The following is a 19,725-nucleotide window of genomic DNA, read 5'->3' as shown; positions in this document are numbered from 1 at the left end:
ACAAGACGTAGCTCGAGGAGCTACGTTCAGGAACTATCTGGTCGGTAAACAAAGTCTCTGCGATAACGTATCGCCACGTGATCCATGTATGTATGTATGTATGTATGTGTATTTTTCGTCTGGGTGGCTGTAACGAAGCCAAATCTCCTACTGGAGCAAAAGACGTGCTGAGCTAGCTAGGTACAGGATACCCCGCTTCCTTCACCATCCAGCATACCAATGGCACAAAAGGTGCTGTATTTCTCAAGCCCGTCACCCGTCAGCGGGTTCGAGGGCAATCTATTGTCGAACTTTTTCCACCGACCAGAATTCTCTCGCGCATCACTACATCTGCTGACGCAGTCCACAATCTCCAGTAACCAAGTTGTAGCTCGTAGTCGACTGTCGCGGCGGCAGGGAAAAACCTCGGGAAGGGATCAGAGGCCGACGGTGCGGCTTGCCTTTAAAGGAGAAAAACCCATCGCAATCGGCGTCGTTGATCGGAAGGATGTCGCTACGAATGCCCGGGGCATCGCCCTCCGATATCTAAGGCGTTCTGGTTCTGAGGTGCCGCCATTAGATCCGACAAAGGTGTTGTCAGAGAAGGCGAACTCTCCAAAATTCCTTCTCTGAAAACTGCTGTTAGGGAGCCGATAGCGTCCCCGCAGTTTTTGTGTGGTCGCGTGGCCTGCAGAAAATCCCGCTCCTAGCACCGCACTAACAGTGCGTGCCAAGAAAGAATTTTTACAGGAGAGAGTTGAGAATGGGAATGGCATGGGTCAACAGGTATCTGTACAGGGTAGGCGCAGTGGAGGCCGAACACTTGGAGAAGTTAGCCTTGAAGCAGGCCTGTCTCAGGGACGAGCGAGACTGTGAAATGTGGCGAGTAGGAATTGGTGAGGTTGGAGGGGCTCAAGGCTGGACGCCGGAAAATAATGTTAACGAGGCTTAACTTTGTGGGCCGTATGAGGCATATCGTTCTGGGCGGAATAAATTCATTCATTCACGACTAGCCTGTGCTGCCTCGGATCTTCCGTCAGATAATGAGCTACCCCGCACCCGGATCTCTCGGACACAGTCCGTGATCAGCTCGTTCTAACCTTCGTCTCAGAATTTGCGCTTTCACATTATGCTATTTCCTGATGAATCCGCACGACGAATTCTAACCTCTCATCGTGGTAGAATCATATTAAATATCAGGTATATCCAACGAAAAACACAACTTCACCAATCTTCTCTAGAGAGTATGGAAGAATTTGTTCAGAAGTCGATTCAACACACAATGGAAATGAGGAAGCCAACGTCCTCAATTCCGTGGCAAACTGATCGACCATGGAAGCAATTCTTCTATGTATGGAGCCCAGAAACAAGTAGATGGCAGGGTATTCAATCATCACAGTCGTCGTCCGACAAGTCCAATTTAATGAAGCTGGCGGTGTACAGCTGGAACATCGACTTTATGCTGCCTCATGGCGAGGCTCGCATGAACGCTGCTCTGAAGCACCTGGAGGAGCTTACTCGCCAGCATCGACTTGATAATGATACAGCGGTTGCTATCAACCTCCAAGAGTGTGTACCGTTGGATTTGGAGACTATCGGTGAAAAGGATTGGATCCGGGACAGCTTTTACTGCACAGACATCGATACCTCGGCTTGGGCTTCTGGCGCGTATGGCACCGCTTCCTTGATAGACCGCCGGCTCGAGATATCATCTTGCTTTCGAGTGCACTACTCGGCTACCCAAATGGAACGAGACGCACTATTCATTGATGTTTCGGTGTTACCAGGGGGACAAAAGGTACGGTTGTGCAATACACACCTCGAGTCTCTTGTACTGGAGCCACCCATGCGCCCAGCACAGATGCGTCTTATCGCGACTTACTTGCACGCTGAAGGTATCGCTGGTGCCGTCGTTACAGGCGATTTCAACGCCATTCAGCCATTTGACAGGTCTCTCCACTCAGACAACGACCTTGAAGATGCATACTTGGAACTCGGCGGCCAAGAGGGCGATGGAAGGAGTGCTGATAATGGGGCATATACGTGGGGGCAACAAGCTTTACCTGAGCTTCGTCTACTATATGGCTGTTCACGCATGGATAAAGTGTTTTTCTGTGGCGACAGCCTCAGACTTCAAGGATTTGAGAGATTTGGTGCTGATGTGGAACCAGACCAAGAAGAAGAAGAAGTTCGAAAGGAATTGCTTTCTATTGGGTTTGAAAGGCCGTGGGTTACCGACCATCTTGGCGTAAAGGCGACCTTTGAGATCGTTGCTTGAAGGGAAAGGTTTAACGGCGCCGAATGCACAACAGTACGGCTCTGACTAATTCAAAGGAGCCCCGGGATGATCATTTTCAGGAATGTATCGACCGAGGTCATTCAATTGAGTTGTTAGCCCATTTTCGTTATACAGTGCGGCAGCCTACAGAAGTCACTGTTGCAAAGGCGGTCAATAGGGGGACGGGTCCGTACAGCCACGGGTCATGTGCTTAGCCAGCAACACCCACTGTAAAATTCCTGCTGCATTGCTACTGACCACCTATAACTATCAAGGACTACTTTTGTATTTAATGGATAAGATTTTGAACCTCTTCTATGGCCTATTATATGGCATTTGCTACACGTAGGTGGTCCTTTTTCTCCTAAAAGCTCATCTTGCGGCCCTTCTTGAGGCTGGCCTAGCTTGTGATTGTGTTGAGAAAATTGAACTTCAGTAGGGTGTTCAAGGAACCAATTTTCACTCCATTCTTCTTTTGTGAGGATTGAAAATTGGCAACCGTAGCGGAATCGATTACATGAGTATGTAATTGTAGGTCGACCAGACTTGCCAACAGTTGACCTTCTTATGATAAATGTAAAGACTCTGGTTGCTACCCATATGATAAGCGAGTGTTTAAGACAAGTGAGTGTCTCACTATACTGTGCTACCTAAAAACAGCTTACCCTATAACACTTTTTTAGCTAAATTAAAATAATAAAAAATATGAAAAACTATAGTTCTAAGTAGTACAGCCTTTAAAACTAAGATATTATTTTTTGGAGTTTTTTTAATGGGAATTGATAGAGCGCATGACGGTTTTGATACAGAGGCATGACCTTACAGCGGCATGACTTCATATAACATTCAATTGGTCAGTTCTTCGCGGACCCATATATTCTTCCTGACGAAACCCAGCGTGACCAGCTCTCTTAACATGACCTTATTCTTACCTCAAGCTCTCCCAGTGCTCAAGATCTTGGCAAAGTAGGATGTCTCAAGAGGTCTCGTTTTAAATGGAAATTTCTTGCTCTGTTTATTGCTCAGGAACCACGTCTAACGCTCTACTCTCTGACTACTATAGAAGGAAGTATATTTTCATCGCTGCCAACTAGCTCCCATTGACTTCTCGTCCTCCGGATGCTAGGTTGTGTCCTCCTACCGCTAGCACGGACTCCAGTTGTTCGTCCAGATCCGAGGGTGGCTGAGTGACTTCGTGTCTGACACTGAGTCGATATGCTGCTTACCTCACTATTGGCCTGCGTGTTACTATGCTGGCTTGCTTCCAACGAGACCCTGGTGAGTGTAGATTTATTGACGATTCGCGGCTGCCGATCTCACTTACGGCCTGCTGGATGTCTTGCTGCTAGGCTGGTCAGTTGACTGACGTTTTGGCTCCTCCCGCCAATGGCCATTCTCGAAGGCACAGGTTGCGCGGTGTTCTTGGGTCTGCCACGTAGAGCACTGGCAATCCTAGGGTCAAGAATCCATCGGCATGGATCTTGGAATGATGAATCTCGTAGTCGCCAATGTGAATGGACATCATATCTAGTAAAAGACGTTGCAGATCCCAGCTTCGCATAGACTTTATGACAACAAGAGACCCCAAGCTCGACAGAAACCGAGCAGTCATCGTTACAGCCTGAGAGAGGCTCTGGAAAGGGATTCTTCCCGGTAGGCACCGCCTTACGAGCAATACGATATTGCTTGTTGATCAACCTAAGCGCCTTCGATGAAATCACTGTTGGTAGATCACCTAGGTAGTCTCCACTTGATCCTAGGTATTCACGGGCAGTAAGAACCTCATCCTGTGCGCAGGCATCCTTGAAGTCACGTTCTTGATCTTTCATCATGTCCTGCATTGCTTCGACGAGTCGATACAAGTGGCTCATGCCGTTCAAGAGATAGCTCTTGATGTTGTTGTTGCTTGCCTCTGTTCCGGAGGTGACGCGGATACCAAAGTTGCGATGCTTGCGGAGGATGCAGCGTGTCTACTGGGCCCTAACTGGCAGATAGGTCCCATGGAGATAGCGTAGGATGAGTCTTTGGTCATCAAACTTCTTGCAAAGGTCTCTCCAAGCCTTCTCGTGGGCCTCCTCTGTTCTAGCAAAGAGTACACGCTTCCACATCATAAGAACCCTTCGGTAGGTGTGAGGAATCCCGTCACCGGTAAGCGCGTGGACCAGCTGTTTGTCCGTAACGCTGAGCTCAGCCTGTGCCTGAGGGGCAGAATCCTCCCAGTCACTGTCGTCAGGGCTACTACTGCTCTTTCGTTTCTTAGCCCACTTCTGCTTCGATTTAAGCAGAACATTCGAGTTAATGTGATAGATGCAAAGTTGTTGCTGCACATCAGGAAACTGATCATTGAGGGCGCCTTCATAGAGTCGTCGAAGTCGGTGATAATGACATCAGGTTGCCTAATAGTGTGTTGGCCTATAAGCTGGCGAATGCTCTCAGCGAGGAATTGGAAACCTTCTCTTCTCTCATTGTCGATCAGGTCGAAGGCTGCGTTGAATACAGTCCCAAGGTAGGTCTGACCGGTGGCTTGGAATAAGGGAAGCTTGAATCGATTAGTATTGTATGTGTTGTCAAAGCCTATGACCTCAAGGAATCGCTTCCACATCTGGATACAATAAGGAAACGTCCGGACAAGACCAAGTAGACGGTTTGGTTGGTCATCAGCCCACTTGACAAGATAGGGAATCTCCATCTCGTCGAAGAGCTTGACTAATGCCGCAAAAGGTGTGTAGCCATTTAGCTTTTTCCGGTTCATGAGCGCGCGGGCGTTGTAGATATCCCTCTGAGTAAATGAAGATTCAGGATGTTGCTCTTCGACCACGGCCCGAACATCACGAGCCCGGTTGCCGACTCGACGACTTGTTGATTCAATGGTTGCCCTTACTGGCGTAGTGACTCGTCTATGAGAGGGATGCGCAGATGATGTGATACTAGGTCCACGGTTATGCTGGCTGTGTTCCAAGTTTGGATGTTGTCGTAGAAGCCATTTGCCCTCTTCCAGGGCTTCAGCAACTACCATCCACTTACAGCCAAACTTCCAAGATTTACGCTGTCGAAGGCCTGCGCCTTTTGAAGCCCCTGGCTGTCCAAATCGATCACACTGAAGCGAGTATCTTATCCGTCGTCCTTTATATGAATAGGCATTCCTTCGAACGATGCCAAACCCGTTTTCTTTCGCGAACAAATTGACCAAGTCGAACATAGTTTCAGCTGATGGCGCCGGATCGCCTGGAAAAGGTGAAGAGATTTGTTGAAAAGATAATGATTCTGGCGATTCGGCCCTTGGTGATACTTGAAGAATCTGTGTAGGTGACTTGCGCGGTGGAGAGTATGGTGGAGGAGATTTGTAGGCGTCTGAGCTGAGCGGCGACCAACCCCATCGCTCTCGCCATGCACGCACTCGTTCGTATGACCAAGCAAGGTCAATAGTCAGACTCTGGTCTTCACTAAAAACCTACCATACAATTTTCATTGCAGATTTATACTTAGCTCTTGTAGGGTCGATAGCTGTTAGGCTAGCTTTAGTGGGGAGGAGAAAGGTAGAGGGTCAATTTCAGGACCTAGAATAGAGACCTTAACTCACTGAAGTTATATCCTCCCTAATGGAAACCCATTTAGAAGGTAAATCTTAGAATCAAACTGCAGATCCTACGTAGGTTTGTGGAGGCCCTATGAGCCGTAAGGCAATAAGAAGGTCAACAAAGTCTGTGGATAAGAAGCAAAGAGATTGCTTAGCGTATCTTCGTCGCCTATTCCATAGTATTGGCCGATGCTTGCTGCGGAACTGCTTGCAGGGTTCGGCCGATTTACGTACCTCTTGTGACTTCCCAGGGTGGATTCCGGAACACATAGCTAGGAAATCCGGAACCCCGGAACGGAATGTGGCCAACTTGACAAGTCATTGGCCTGCAAGGAGGGTCCTGTTATTCGAAACGGACGAATTAACGTCTCATTGAAAAACAATCATTAGCGTTCCGTCGACCCGCTTGCTGCAAGCATGGCTCAAAAGCAGCCTCATCGGCCTCCCCAAAAAGGTGTTCCAGCTCTTCAGAACGCTTGGAGAACAGTGGCTAGGAGTGAAACCTTCATGGCCCGAAGTCACTCGGTAAGGCCATGTCGATGCAGAATCAATGGACTGCTGCGTGTGGAAAGGTGGTACCAAAATACCGGCACCTTGTAGAGGGCCCTTCTTCATTAAACTTTCTCTCAGCCCAACCGCTGCTCGTGATTGCCCTCTTATTCGTGTTTGGCAAGCAGTATCGTGCAGTAGGGGGCACTTCTGATGTCGCAGGGCCCCGGTGAATAAAACGAGCCGCCGATCCGGTCCGTGCCAATGGCTCTCACAGTCTCATAAAGGCAGGAGTGGATACGTTTCTTCTCCGGCATTGAGCTGTACACTAAGATAGCCCGGATTGTGGACAGGGAGTAAAAAGGTCGCTCTCTTGTTTGCACAGTGCACTCGAAAAAGGAAGCCAGGATACGTACCCCTCCATACCCCCCAACAGAACTGAAAATTTGGCGTGCTATTCCAGTTCGTTGAGCCAGCCCTTTCAAGAGTCCAACTGCTTCAACAAGACCCTCGACAACCCTTCGCCGGCTCCCGGTAGATACTCTCAATCTTTCTCGTGTTTGAGTTATACCGCGGTCCCTCTTAGACTTCTTCCTCTTCCTCTTCCCCTTCCATCATCATCTCCATTTCCTTCTTTCTTCCTCCCCTCATCCCCTTGCGCCTGGCTGGTGTTGTCTTGTCTTGTGTCGCGCCGCGCTCCCCTGACTCTAAAGCTATTCTCTACTTACTAATTTCTACTCCCTCTCTCCTCTGAGGGGACCAGCCAGCCATCACGCAAATCAGGACTGCCGGTTTCTTCTCACCAGCGTCCTTGGGGAAAGCATCAGATCCTATTTCTGGTGTGTTACGACTTGAATTGATAGGTTTGTGACCATTGACACCCCCCCCCCCCCCCCCCCCCCCCGAGAAGGGTCTCAACCGCCAATTGCAAACTAACCATTCACTTTTGCTCGCCACTGTAGATTTCTTCGATACCCTTCACTCATCATGTACGGCGCCGGTCAAGGCCCTCAAACGGGCATTTCCACCCCCAGATCTAGCGCTTCTTTTCGGCCGTTGACTCTCTCCCACGGCTCTCTCGAGACCTCTTTTCTCATTCCCACCAACCTCCATTTCCACGCCTCTCAGTTGAAAGACAAGTTTGTCGCTACTCTTCCCGAAGCCACCGACGAGCTTGCCCAGGATGACGAGCCATCATCCGTTCCCGACCTGGTCGCCAGATACCTTGGCCTCATTGCTCACGAGGTTGATGAGGGTGAAGATGACGAGCAAGGATAGATATGCGGTGAGTTTTAATGGAATGTCAAAATTCGTCTCCTGTTCCTTGCAGTTGTGGGACAGAGTGGTTTGTTCTTCTTTGTTTCGACTGTAAGCATCCGGTATTGAGTCCAAGAAGCTCGACTTCATCCGCAGCTACTACACCGCTCGTGCTGTGTGCAACCGACCGATCAAGCCTCACGCTTCAGCCCTTTTCCGAGCAGCTAAGGATGGTGACGCCGAAATCTACACAATTTTCGGCGGTCAGGGTAATATTGAGGAGTACTTCGATGAATTGCGAGAGATCTTCAAGACGTACTCAAGCTTTGTCGGTGATCTTATCACCCGCTCAGCTGAGCTGCTCCAGACTCTCTCCAAGAACCCCAAGGCCGAGAAGATGTTCCCCAAGGGTCTTGATATCATGAACTGGCTTCATCACCAGGACTCTACTCCTGATGTCGATTATCTCATTTCGGCACCTGTCAGTTTCCCTCTTATCGGCCTTGTCCAGCTTGCCCATTATGAGGTGACATGTAAGGTTCTTGGTGTGCATCCTGGTATGCTGCGCGAGAGAATCACTGGTTCCACTGGTCACTCCCAAGGTATTGTCATGGCCGCTGCAACTGCCGCTGCCGACTCTTGGGACTCGTGGAGAGACATTACCAGCTCTGTCCTTACCATGCTTTTCTGGATCGGAACACGAAGCCAACAGGCATTCCCCATCACCTCCATGACTCCTAATATGCTTCGTAAGCCACAGGACCACGGCGAGGGTGCTCCCACTCCCATGCTTAGCATTCGGGATCTTCCTCAGGCTGAGCTTCAGAAGCACATTGATGCGACTAACCAATACCTGCCCGAAGACCGCCACGTCAGCATCTCTCTCCTTAATAGCCCCCGAAACCTGGTTGTGACAGGACCTCCCACTTCTCTCTACGGCCTCCACGCCCAGCTTCGCAAGATCAAAGCTCCCATTGGTCTGGACCAGAGCCGAATTCCTTTCACTGAGAGAAAGGTTCGCTTTGCCAACCAATTCCTGCCTGTCACTGCACCCTTCCATAGCAAGTACCTCGGAGAGGCTACTGCTATGATTGACGAGGATCTCAAGGACATCTCAATCGATTCCAGCGACCTTGGCATTGCCGTGTTCGACACCAACACTGGCAAGGATCTTCGAGAGGAAGTTAAGGGCAACATTGTCCCTGCCCTTGTCCGCTTGATCACTCGTGACCCCGTCAACTGGGAGAAGGCCACTGTCTTCCCGGGTGCCACTCACATTCTGGACTTCGGTCCTGGTGGTGATTCCGGTCTTGGTGCTCTGACTAGCCGAAACAAAGAGGGCACTGGCGTGCGTGTCATCTTGGCTGGTACTGTCGATGGTGCCATGAGCGACATCGGCTACAAGGCAGAGCTCTTTGACAGAGATGAGGAGAACGCTGTCCAGTATGCCATTGATTGGGTTGAGGAATTCGGGCCCAAGCTCGTGACGAACAAGAGCGGCCGAATATACGTGGACACCAAGATGAGTCGTTTCCTTGGTCTCCCTCCAATCATTGTCGCTGGTATGACTCCTACCACTGTTTCGTGGGACTTCGTTACCGCTACTATGGACGCTGGATACCACATTGAGCTTTCGGGTGGTGGTTACTTCAATAGTTTGATGATGAGCGATGCAATCACCAAGATCGAGAAGGCTATTCCCGCTGGTCGTGGTATTTCTGTCAACTTGATCTACGTCAACCCTCGTGCCATGGCTTGGCAGATTCCCCTAATCGGCAACCTTCGATCCGAGGGCGTTCCCATTGAGGGTCTCACAATCGGTGCTGGTGTTCCCTCTATGGAGGTTGCCCAGGAGTATATCGAGACCCTAGGCCTTAAGCACATCAGTTTCAAGCCCGGCTCTGTCGATGCTATCCAGTCTGTTATCAACATCGCCAGGGCCAACCCCCACTTTCCCATTATGCTCCAGTGGACTGGTGGCCGCGGTGGTGGTCATCACTCTTTCGAGGATTTCCACCAGCCTATCCTTCAGATGTATGGCCGTATTCGACGGCAGGAGAACATCATCCTTGTTGCCGGTAGTGGTTTCGGTGGTGCGGATGACACCTATCCCTACATCACTGGTGAATGGGCCAAGAAGTATGGCTACCCTCCCATGCCTTTCGATGGTTGCTTGTTCGGTAGCCGCATGATGGTTGCCAAAGAGGCTCACACCAGTAAGGACGTGAAAGAGGCTATTGTTGCCGCCCCTGGCCTCGAGGACAGCGATTGGGAGCAAACCTATAAAGGACCTGCTGGTGGGGTTCTTACCGTTCGCTCTGAGATGGGTGAGCCCATGCACAAACTCGCTACTCGTGGAGTCCGCTTCTGGGCCGAGATGGACCAGAAGATCTTCAGCCTACCCAAGCAGAAGAGGGTTACCGAACTCAACAGGAACAAGGACTATATCATTAAGAAGCTTAATGATGATTACCAGAAGGTCTGGTTCGGTCGCAACAAAGAGGGTAATGCTGTCGATCTGGCCGACATGACGTATGCTGAGGTTCTGCGACGTCTGGTCGAGCTCCTCTACATCGGGCACCAGTCCCGCTGGATCCACCACTCCTACGCCTTCCTCGTCGGTGACTACATTCATCGTCTCGAGGAGCGATTAGCTTCCACACCTGGCAAGGTATCTCTCCTTCAGAGTTACTCCGAGCTCAACGAGCCTTTCGAGGTGACCGACCGTATCCTTACCGCTTACCCTGAGGCTGAGACCCAGATCTTGAATGCCCAGGACGTTCAGCACTTCCTGATCTTATGCAGGCGACCCGCTCAGAAACCTGTCAACTTCATCCCTGTCCTTGACGAGAACTTCGAGTTCTACTTTAAGAAGGACTCTCTCTGGCAGTCCGAGGATTTGGATGCTGTTGTTGGCCAAGACGTTGGCCGAACATGTATTCTCCAGGGTCCTGCCGCTGCCAAGTTCTCGACTCAGATTGATCAGCCCATCCAGTCTATTCTCGACAGTATCCACGAGTCTCACGTGGAATACCTGATTCGGGATCTATATAACAATAACAAGGCTGCCATCCCCTACATCGAGTACTTTGGTGGTAAGCTTGTTGACCCCGAGATGCCTCAAGACGTCGAGGGCTTGACTGTAACCTACGACAACTACAAGAACACCTACCGCCTGTCATCGTCTGCCGCTGCCACTCTCCCTAAGCTTGACTCTTGGTTGTCTCTGGTCGCTGGCCCCAACCGTAACTGGCGTCACGCTCTGCTTATGGCCGATGTTGTTGCCCAGGGCCAGAAGTTTCAGGCCAACCCTATCCGACGCATTTTTACTCCTTCTCGTGGTCTGTTTGTTGAGATCTCTTACCCTAATGATCCTTCCAGGACTACCATTGTTGTTCGTGAGCAGCCCCGTCACAACCAGTACATCGATGTCATCGAGGTTAAGCTCATTGGTGAGAACAAGATCCAGGTCAACATGATCAAGGAGACCACTGCTCTCGGCAAGCCTGCTGCTCTGCCTTTGGAGTTCACCTACCACCCGGAGGCTGGATACTCTCCTATCCGTGAGGTTATGGAGGGTCGCAACGACCGCATCAAGGAGTTTTACTGGAAGGCGTGGTTCGGCGAGGAGCCCCTCGACCTCGACGCTGATGTCACTGCTAAGTTCGATGGTGGTAAGACTACCATCACTGGCGAGGCCATCAACGACTTCGTGCACGCTGTTGGCAACCACGGTGAGGCTTTTGTCGACCGACCTGGTAAGACTGTGTATGCTCCCATGGACTTTGCCATTGTTATTGGCTGGAAGGCCATTACCAAGCCTATCTTCCCTCGCACCATTGATGGTGACCTTCTGAAGCTTGTCCATCTTTCCAACCAGTTCCGCATGATCCCCGGCGCAGAACCTCTCAAGAAGGGCGACGAGGTCTCCACTACTGCCCAGATCAACGCCGTCATCAACCAGGAGGCTGGCAAGATGGTTGAGGTCTGTGGTACACTCGTTCGTGATGGAAAGCCTGTCACAGAGGTCACTTCTCAGTTCTTGTACCGTGGTACCTATACTGACTACGAGAACACCTTCCAGCGAAAGGTTGAAACTCCCATTCAGGTTCACCTCGCCACCACACGGGATGTTGCTATCCTTCGATCCAAGCAGTGGTTCTCTGTCGACGAGCTTCCTCAGAACATTGACCTGCTTGGTCAGACTCTGACTTTCCGCCTCCAGAGCTTTGTTCGCTACAAGAACAAGACTGTCTTCAGCAGTATCGAGACCCGAGGCCAGGTTCTGCTCGAGCTCCCCACTAAGGAGATCATCCAGGTCGGCAGCGTTGACTACGAGACTGGAGAGTCTCACGGCAACCCCGTTGTCGACTACCTTGAGCGCAATGGCCAGCCTATCGACCAGCCCATCAACTTCGAGAACCCCATCCCTCTCAGTGGCAAGTCTCCTCCCGCCCTTCGAGCCCCTTCCTCCAACGAGAACTACGCTCGCGTGTCTGGTGACTACAACCCCATCCACGTCTCTCGTGTATTCTCCAGCTATGCCAACCTCCCTGGCACCATCACCCACGGCATGTACTCTAGTGCATCCGTACGAAGCCTGATCGAGACCTGGGCCGCTGAGAACAACATTGGCCGTGTCCGAAGCTTCCATGCCTCACTTGTCGGCATGGTTTTGCCTAACGATGAGCTCGAGGTCAAGCTCCAGCACACTGGCATGGTCTCTGGCCGCAAGATCATCAAGGTTGAGGTCCGCAACAAGGAGACCGAAGATAAGGTTCTCGAGGGTGAGGCTGAGGTCGAACAACCTGTGACTGCATATGTCTTCACTGGACAGGGCTCCCAGGAGCAAGGTATGGGTATGGAGTTGTATGCCAGCAGCCCCGTTGCCAAGGAGGTCTGGGACCGCGCTGACAAGTACCTCCTCGATGCTTACGGTAAGTACCATCAACAAAGCACAGTCAGTATGCAATCGCTAATAAGCCTCAGGTTTCTCCATCACCAACATTGTCAAGAACAATCCCAAGGAGCTCACCATTCACTTTGGTGGGCCTCGTGGCAAGGCTATCCGCCAGAACTACATGGCGATGACTTTCGAGACTGTCGCTGCGGATGGTAGCATCAAGTCTGAGAAAATCTTCAAGGAGATTAACGAGACCACTACCTCATACATCTACCGTTCACCTACTGGCCTTCTCTCGGCCACTCAGTTCACCCAGCCTGCCCTTACCCTCATGGAGAAGGCCAGCTTCGAGGATATGAAGGCCAAGGGACTTGTGTCCAACAACAGCACCTTCGCTGGTCATTCTCTCGGCGAATACTCGGCCCTTGCTGCCCTTGCTGAGGTCATGCCAATTGAGAGTTTGGTATCCGTTATGTTCTACCGTGGTCTCACCATGCAGGTTGCCGTCGAGCGTGATGCTGCTGGCCGATCTAACTACTCCATGTGTGCTGTCAACCCCAGCCGCATCAGCAAGACCTTCAACGAGGCTGCTCTCCAGTTTATTGTTGACAAAATTGCCGAGGAGACTGGCTGGCTCCTTGAGATTGTCAACTACAACATTGCCAATATGCAGTACGTGTGCGCTGGTGACCTGCGTGCGCTCGACACTCTTGCCGGTGTGGCCAACTTTATCAAGGTCCAGAAGATCGCCATTGAAGAAGTCAAGGACAACATTGAGGAGGTCAAGGGACACCTCCGCGAGATCATTCGTGGCTGTGCTGAGAAGACGCTTGCCAAGCCCACTCCTCTTGAGCTGGAGCGTGGCTTTGCTACAATCCCCCTCCGTGGTATCGATGTGCCCTTCCACTCGACCTTCCTTCGGTCTGGTGTCAAACCCTTCCGATCTTTCTTGCTCAAGAAGATCAACAAGACATCTATCGATCCCTCCAAGCTGGTCGGAAAGTACATCCCCAACGTGACGGCCAAGCCGTTCGCGCTCACCAAGGAGTATTTTGAGGATGTGTACAAGCTGACCAATTCACCTAAGATTGGTGCTATTTTAGCCAACTGGGACAAGTATAACCAGGACGAGGCCGCTACCAACGGTGTTGAGAGTAGCGACAGCTCCAGTGGCGAGTACAAGGCCTCAGGCCGAGCTGCTTAAAGCAACTGATGCAAGGAAATGTACTAGAAAAAACAGGAAAGAAAGAAAGAGAGAAAAACCATGCATATACATGATATAACGGAATACTAAAGATTGGTGATTATGGAGAGTTTACAAATTCCCGGCGGCATTTTTACTTGGCATGAGTAACGTACATGATAAGCGAGCGGTCAATTTTCCACTATCTTGTGACTCTCTATCCCTGGAAGAACGACAACATTTTAAATCGGCCCAAATCAGTTAGGACTCCGTTCTGGAGATACTGCTACTTTTACCTGACATCTTCCTGAATCGTGCGTTATGTCCTGTCTTTCGGCAAATAATACATCGCCGTTCTTTTGTTTCTGACCTACGCTTCCGACTACCAGTTCGACGGCTTTCTTCTTCTAACTGCACATTTACCTGGCTCTGGCCCTCCAAATCCTGCCCTTGGCCTAGGGTTAGGCTTCCTCCTTTCTTCAGGGTTCTCTTCTTGGCACGTCATCGATTAAGTGTCGCATTCTCCTGCCGAAGAACCTAATTCTCCAACCTTAGCAAAGCGATTTGATGCATGATTCCTTGGGCTCCTTTAACAAACTGGTCAACAAGATATAAAATTGATATCGGAGAGCTTCCCTCATATCAAGAGATCCGATACTTCATAAATTCAGATTATAGGCTTGTCTCAACCGGATTGTTCGGTTCTTAGATACCCAAAGTACCGGCAGCTTGCCGATCCCTAAAACTGGTATCGGTGTTTGTAGCTTCCCATCAAGCTTGGAAATCACACTTTGCGGGTTCAAAGGTACGAGACCTGCTCCTCTGAAACCCTTTCGAATAGTCTTTACTATCATAGAGTCTTCAAATACGGCTAGAAATGCAGAGAAGAAAGCTTCCTTGGTGATATGCGTTATATCTGCCCTCATTCTCTTCTCGATCTGTCGGCCATATGCCTGCTTAAGCGGGCCAAAACATCCAACATCTAAGGGTCAGAACAATTATATCTACTCTACTTTAGACCAAGTAGAGTAGATATATGATTTTTCAGACAATTATATCGTAGATATAATATATATTCGACCGGAGGAGAATAGATATATATACATAGATTTATAAGTAGATATATAAGTAGATTTTAAAGCTATTTATAACCTTATAAGACCCATATAGCCTCACTTTTCGAGGTTAATACTAACTCTTCAGCCTATTACTGCTATAATAAATCGTCAACCTCACTGGCGCTATCCTCACCCTCTAATAACTATTTTATCTTAATAAGCGCCAGCTTATAATTACTTAGAGTGCTATAACCGACATCAGACTTACTTTCAAGGTATAACTTAAGCAATAGATCCAGATCCTTGATAAGGCCAGCACGGTACCAAGAGGGTAAAACCTGATATATGGGGATAATCTCAGCATCTAGATTCATATGCAACCCTAAGGCCATCTTACTAGCAGCTAAAAATAACCTCTCATACTTGGCTAATATCGGCTAAATCGCCAGGAAGTATAAGGTTATCCTAAATAACCGAGGATATTGTTAGACATTAGATGTATTTAGTCCATTGATCCAGATTGGTAGATTAATGTTGTGTTGTGTTAAATTCTGCCCCCTTAGAGGCTTTACCATTTCAGTTGTAATCTTAAAGTATCCCTGCTTGCACCTGAGACCCCAGCACCTGTTCAACACTTATCAAGCCCGTCAACAGAGCTGTATATTCAAGATAAGTTCAGCAGGTTGCAAAATAAGAGAACCTCTAACAGAGGTGCAACCGTTGTATACTGGTCTTACCTTATATCCCCTATTAGCCTTAAAGGTTTCACTATGTACATTATAACCCCCCTGATGGGGCTTTCTACTTGTTTCGACTCTGCGGCTCTCTAACAAGTACTTTACATTGTCCTTGGTTATCCAAATAAGGAACGTGACCCTTGCCTCTCCATAATATCAATCCAATGAACATTGTTAACGCCAGGCCGATTACTATCGTATGCGTTCCAAATAGATTTTACAAGGTTCCTCGCCACGACAACTGGCCAGGGCGGCAGGGCCATTTCGAGGGCATTGAGCCGACATAGAAGAAACTGTCGCGCATTGTCAATCTCTAATTCTGATCTGGTTACAGAACTCAGTTGCTCAGTATCCTTGTCTACCCGGCAGAGATAGTTGATGTAATCTGACATATCGCAGGCTTCAATGGTCGGGGTAGCGCTTGAAGAGGTGAATCGGGGCCCTATGCTAGCAGTGATGCAGAGGAGAGGCTGGGTCATCCTGCTGCCGGAGTCTGGAGGGAGCTGCTTCAAAATCTTGACAAGACGTAGACCTAAGGGAATGACCAACTCGTCCCCGGCTGTCCCTGTATTTCCCTGGCCTGTCAGGATGCTGCTGGGTAACCGTTGCGTGACCTAGTCTGGAAAGGTCTGATAGAGATGCAATAGCCCTGCTAGCCGGTACGCTTCGGCTATATTAACCAGATGTCCGCATGGCGTTCTCTCATCCCCGGTCTCTCCCACCGGCCGAGAGGTTTCAAAGTCCAGATGTATCAATCGCTCCTCGATGGCCTTTGCTTCCTTAATGAGTTTTAAAGCAGTAGTTAAATTATGTGCCGTGATTGTACTGTGTTGCTTAACGTTGAAATGAAAGTTGTGGCACACTTTCATCGTTCGAGTGAATAGTCTTGATATTGTAGTTGAGACGCCGGTCCAAGGATGAGGTGATTCCTGATCGATATCCAACTGTGTTTGTTCGGCAGTTGGGTAACCGTCGGCGCTGATGTCGTCGACACTCTCCATTTCGCTTGTACCTCGCGGGCCATTCCCGGCGGCCACGGATAAAAGCATATCGTAGTAGGTCCAGCTTTTGTTGAAGGCATGCAAGAGCTTGAAGTCCTTCTCGCACATGCTTCGTTTCTGTCTGTTTATTTGATGCAGAAGACCTTTAGCCTCTCGTAAGGTTCCTAGGTGATCAGGGTAGAGCCAGCAGACGCTAGTGCTTATGCAGAGCAGAGCAAAGAGAAGGCCTGTGGGGACTGATGTGAACTCGTTCGAGTGCTGAAAGCTAAGAAGTTCGGCCTTGATGATTCTTGTGGCAGATTTCATTAGGGACACTGACGTCTGTCTCATATGGGGTACTTTTGACGAGAGGTGGGCTTCTGACATGTTTTCAAGACTGATAGTAACAGCTTCGGAACTAGACCAAAAGGCGGCGGCTATTATGCGGTTGAAGTTTTTGTCGGAATCGTATTGGGACCAAATTCCGCAGACCTCGTGGAACCAGTACTCAATGAGAGATGTTGAAACATGTACGATGGTGGGGGGACGCCAGTGTCCTCGAGCCGAGGAGGCGAGAGACCCAGGTCTGAACTGCCTCGAGATAGATTGTCGAAAATATTCAACCCTTCCACACCACCGAGGACGTTGGTTGAAAATGAACCATCAGCGGCATTGGCAAAACCAGATGAATCAGTGCACCACTGGACATCTCTAAACTGTTCATCAATACTGGGTTGAGAGATGGAAGTCTCCCACACGGCATCGTCAGATAAGCCGAAAAAGTTCGTATTCCAGTCCGGAAGTGGCTGCATCCAGTCGCCCCCGGATTCAGTTCAGGATTCCCAGTTGATCATACCAGGGTGGAAGTTGGGAGTAAGAACTGAGGCCGAAGAAGGCCGCACAGAAGGCTGATGCTTACCTTTCGGCAGTTTCTCGTGTTTGTTGGACCACCTGAAGACTTTGAGGTAACCACTACATGTGTCACCCCGCGAAAGACACGCTTTGCAATTTGGCTTTGCCTCGTCACATTTGACCTGTTTAGTGACGATTTTGTTAGAGATATGTGGAGCTACTGATATCTCAACCGTTGCTTACGTGCTTGGCCTTGCAGTTTGCGCATCCCGACCTGGAGCGTCCAGTATCAGGCTTCCTCCATGACTTCTGAGAGGCCATCGCAAGTTTCATATATGCAAAGGTAGCTTGTGTGCGACACAGGTTGTCGTTATATGGAATCGAGCATACGCAAGGTATCAGGTGGAATGAGATAGCTCAGATGCAAAAAGATCCAAGACGGAGAGGTAAGCATACGCGCGAATGGCGACGGTATGGTAGGATTTACTCCAGTTTTCCACTTCCCGCATCGTTATTCATTGGCACTGGGCTTATGAAGCATTAAGGCTGTATTGACTCATTGCGTCGCACCAGTCTGTATCTGTTCTGGCGTCTGTCTCCCTTCGCCCGATACCCAGTTCTCTGTCCGAACCACTCATATGCTGGCATGACTCGCAAAGCTGGATAATACGGCAGAGACTAAGCCCCAATACAGGCTAGTCAAATGCGGGGAACATATCAAGGTTTATCGAGAGCTCGCACCGCATCCTCTGTACTGTGCGGGGAGGTGACCCCCATTGGTAACCTTCAACAGCACAGGATAGAGAGTTTCGTAGCCACGGGACAGTTGGCTACCGTGACGACCGTTCTTCTATGTAAAGAGACTACTAATGCGTTAAGCTTTCTCGTAAGCGATCTGATGTAGCCTACTAATGCCACGCTGGAGAAGTCGTTATCCCTCTCCCGCGTGCGGCATATTACCCAAGCCTCAACGGAGGACGATCTCACCTTCCACCGACTCCTCAATCTGAGCCCGTGGTTGGCTTATGGTAACAGGTCAGGGTTGGGTCAGGTTGGGTACTGTTAGATTGGCGGCTGGGGAGGGCTCCAATTTCCTTTATCACAATACTATTCTTGTATCCAGAAAAGGAGGGGGAATTGAACCAACCCCTCCCTGACAGACTGATCAAAAAGAATCAAGTCGACAATCAATAACATCTGTTACAAGCCCTGATTTTGCCGGGTGTCTCATTGAATGTGTGTATGTTCTGAGTTGAGTTGCTTCCCCGCTCTAAGTCCCATATACATCTTGTACTGGGGTCCGACTGGAGTATCACTGCTATAACGATCGCACGCCCCATTATGTAAAACACACAACGTGACAACATCATAATAATCTGCTCCACATCTTAATACACTCACTCCATCGTGTATGTGCGTATCTAGCAAGTACTATAGCACCTCTTGGAATTAAAAGAGGCAGAGTACCCAGGGTGCCTCGCTTGACCACTTCCTTCAGGAAGACTGCGTTACGTTACTTTCCGAAGCCATGTCACCCATCGCCCTCAATACGGCACACTGAGTTCGAGCACGAAGCGTGGTGGAAAGGCACGCGTGGGTTGAACCAATTATCTCCTGTGCTGTGTTGAGGTGCTAGTTGATTACTCGGCCATTGATATGTCGATGACAGACAGAACTTTAATTGACCACAAAAATGTATTACCTTGCGACTATACTGTGTGAAGATACCTCTTATGATTTACGGGACTTGGCGTTTGGAAAACCGTTGCTGAAAGCTCTAGCTATAAGTGGCCTTAGAGCCTTATGAGGGACATCACTGGCACCTTAACACAAAGGGATTAACTTGAACGCATTTAGGGGATCTCCCATCGGCCAAAATTAGCCCTCCCAGTCAAGCGTTAGGTATACCGTAAGAACTTACGAAATTGACTGCACCCGGTGGATCCGTTTCTGCTGGTTTCTGATCTATGATTGGCAAAGCTGCAAATAAAGATCTGACATTTCACTAAGAAGAGCCTCTAGACGAATGAGCGTAGCTTCCTGGATCCACAGGGCGCGGTCGATTTCGTGAGTTTTTACGGTACTTCAAGGTCAAGTGGCCTGTGGGACCGGAACGCGCTAATCACTCTGATCACGGACGATTTTTCACACAAGTCAATACAAATATTGGGCTTCTGTTATTCCTGGCCTCAGCCGCTGCTAAAATTCACGCCGCATGCATGACGGACTGCCGGCAGTTCCCAAGACACGTCGCCGGGGTGGATTCCTTCTCCGTGGACGGCCTCGAATAGTAGAATGACGTCCCGACCGGATCTGACACCACAATTCCTTGCCTATGATGATGGACCATTTATCATCAGAATGAGTATTGCCATGGGCTTGCTCGCGACATTGTTCGTTGGTTTGCGGGTCTGGGCGAGAACATATACACG

At 49.6% G+C, this 19,725-nt stretch overlaps 5 protein-coding genes across 5 annotated transcripts; 2 read left to right on the top strand and 3 right to left on the bottom strand.

Annotated features, from left to right (window-relative positions):
- Positions 1-1,261: 1,261 nt before the first annotated feature.
- On the top strand, positions 1,262-2,257 carry FOXG_14344 (uncharacterized protein; the record flags this gene model as incomplete). Its single annotated transcript, XM_018394412.1, has 1 exon — positions 1,262-2,257. One exon carries the CDS (start codon positions 1,262-1,264, stop codon positions 2,255-2,257), a length of 996 nt encoding a protein of 331 aa, XP_018254542.1.
- A 1,316-nt stretch (positions 2,258-3,573) lies between these two features.
- On the bottom strand, positions 3,574-5,456 carry FOXG_14343 (uncharacterized protein; the record flags this gene model as incomplete). Its single annotated transcript, XM_018394411.1, has 3 exons — positions 3,574-4,206; positions 4,243-4,498; positions 4,585-5,456. The coding sequence occupies 3 exons, from the start codon at positions 5,454-5,456 to the stop codon at positions 3,574-3,576; spliced, it is 1,761 nt and encodes a 586-aa protein (XP_018254541.1).
- Positions 5,457-6,905: 1,449 nt separating this feature from the next.
- Positions 6,906-7,094, bottom strand: FOXG_21684 (uncharacterized protein; the record flags this gene model as incomplete). Its single annotated transcript, XM_018402031.1, has 2 exons — positions 6,906-7,030; positions 7,052-7,094. 2 exons carry the CDS (start codon positions 7,092-7,094, stop codon positions 6,906-6,908), a joined length of 168 nt encoding a protein of 55 aa, XP_018254540.1.
- Positions 7,095-7,310: 216 nt separating this feature from the next.
- Positions 7,311-13,687, top strand: FOXG_14342 (fatty acid synthase subunit beta, fungi type; the record flags this gene model as incomplete). Its single annotated transcript, XM_018394410.1, has 3 exons — positions 7,311-7,578; positions 7,697-12,517; positions 12,570-13,687. 3 exons carry the CDS (start codon positions 7,311-7,313, stop codon positions 13,685-13,687), a joined length of 6,207 nt encoding a protein of 2,068 aa, XP_018254539.1.
- Positions 13,688-15,312: 1,625 nt separating this feature from the next.
- On the bottom strand, positions 15,313-17,614 carry FOXG_14341 (uncharacterized protein; the record flags this gene model as incomplete). The annotated part of the gene is made up of 6 exons (XM_018394409.1): positions 15,313-15,380; positions 15,655-16,075; positions 16,325-16,583; positions 16,934-17,150; positions 17,361-17,475; positions 17,537-17,614. 6 exons carry the CDS (start codon positions 17,612-17,614, stop codon positions 15,313-15,315), a joined length of 1,158 nt encoding a protein of 385 aa, XP_018254538.1.
- Between the last annotated feature and the right edge of the window lie 2,111 nt (positions 17,615-19,725).

The sequence above is a fragment of the Fusarium oxysporum genome, chromosome 15, assembly GCF_000149955.1.
Source record: "Fusarium oxysporum f. sp. lycopersici 4287 chromosome 15, whole genome shotgun sequence".
Classification (NCBI taxonomy): Eukaryota; Fungi; Ascomycota; class Sordariomycetes; order Hypocreales; family Nectriaceae; genus Fusarium; species Fusarium oxysporum.
Note: the sequence above shows the minus strand (reverse complement) of the source record. Positions and strands in the feature narration are given on the sequence as shown.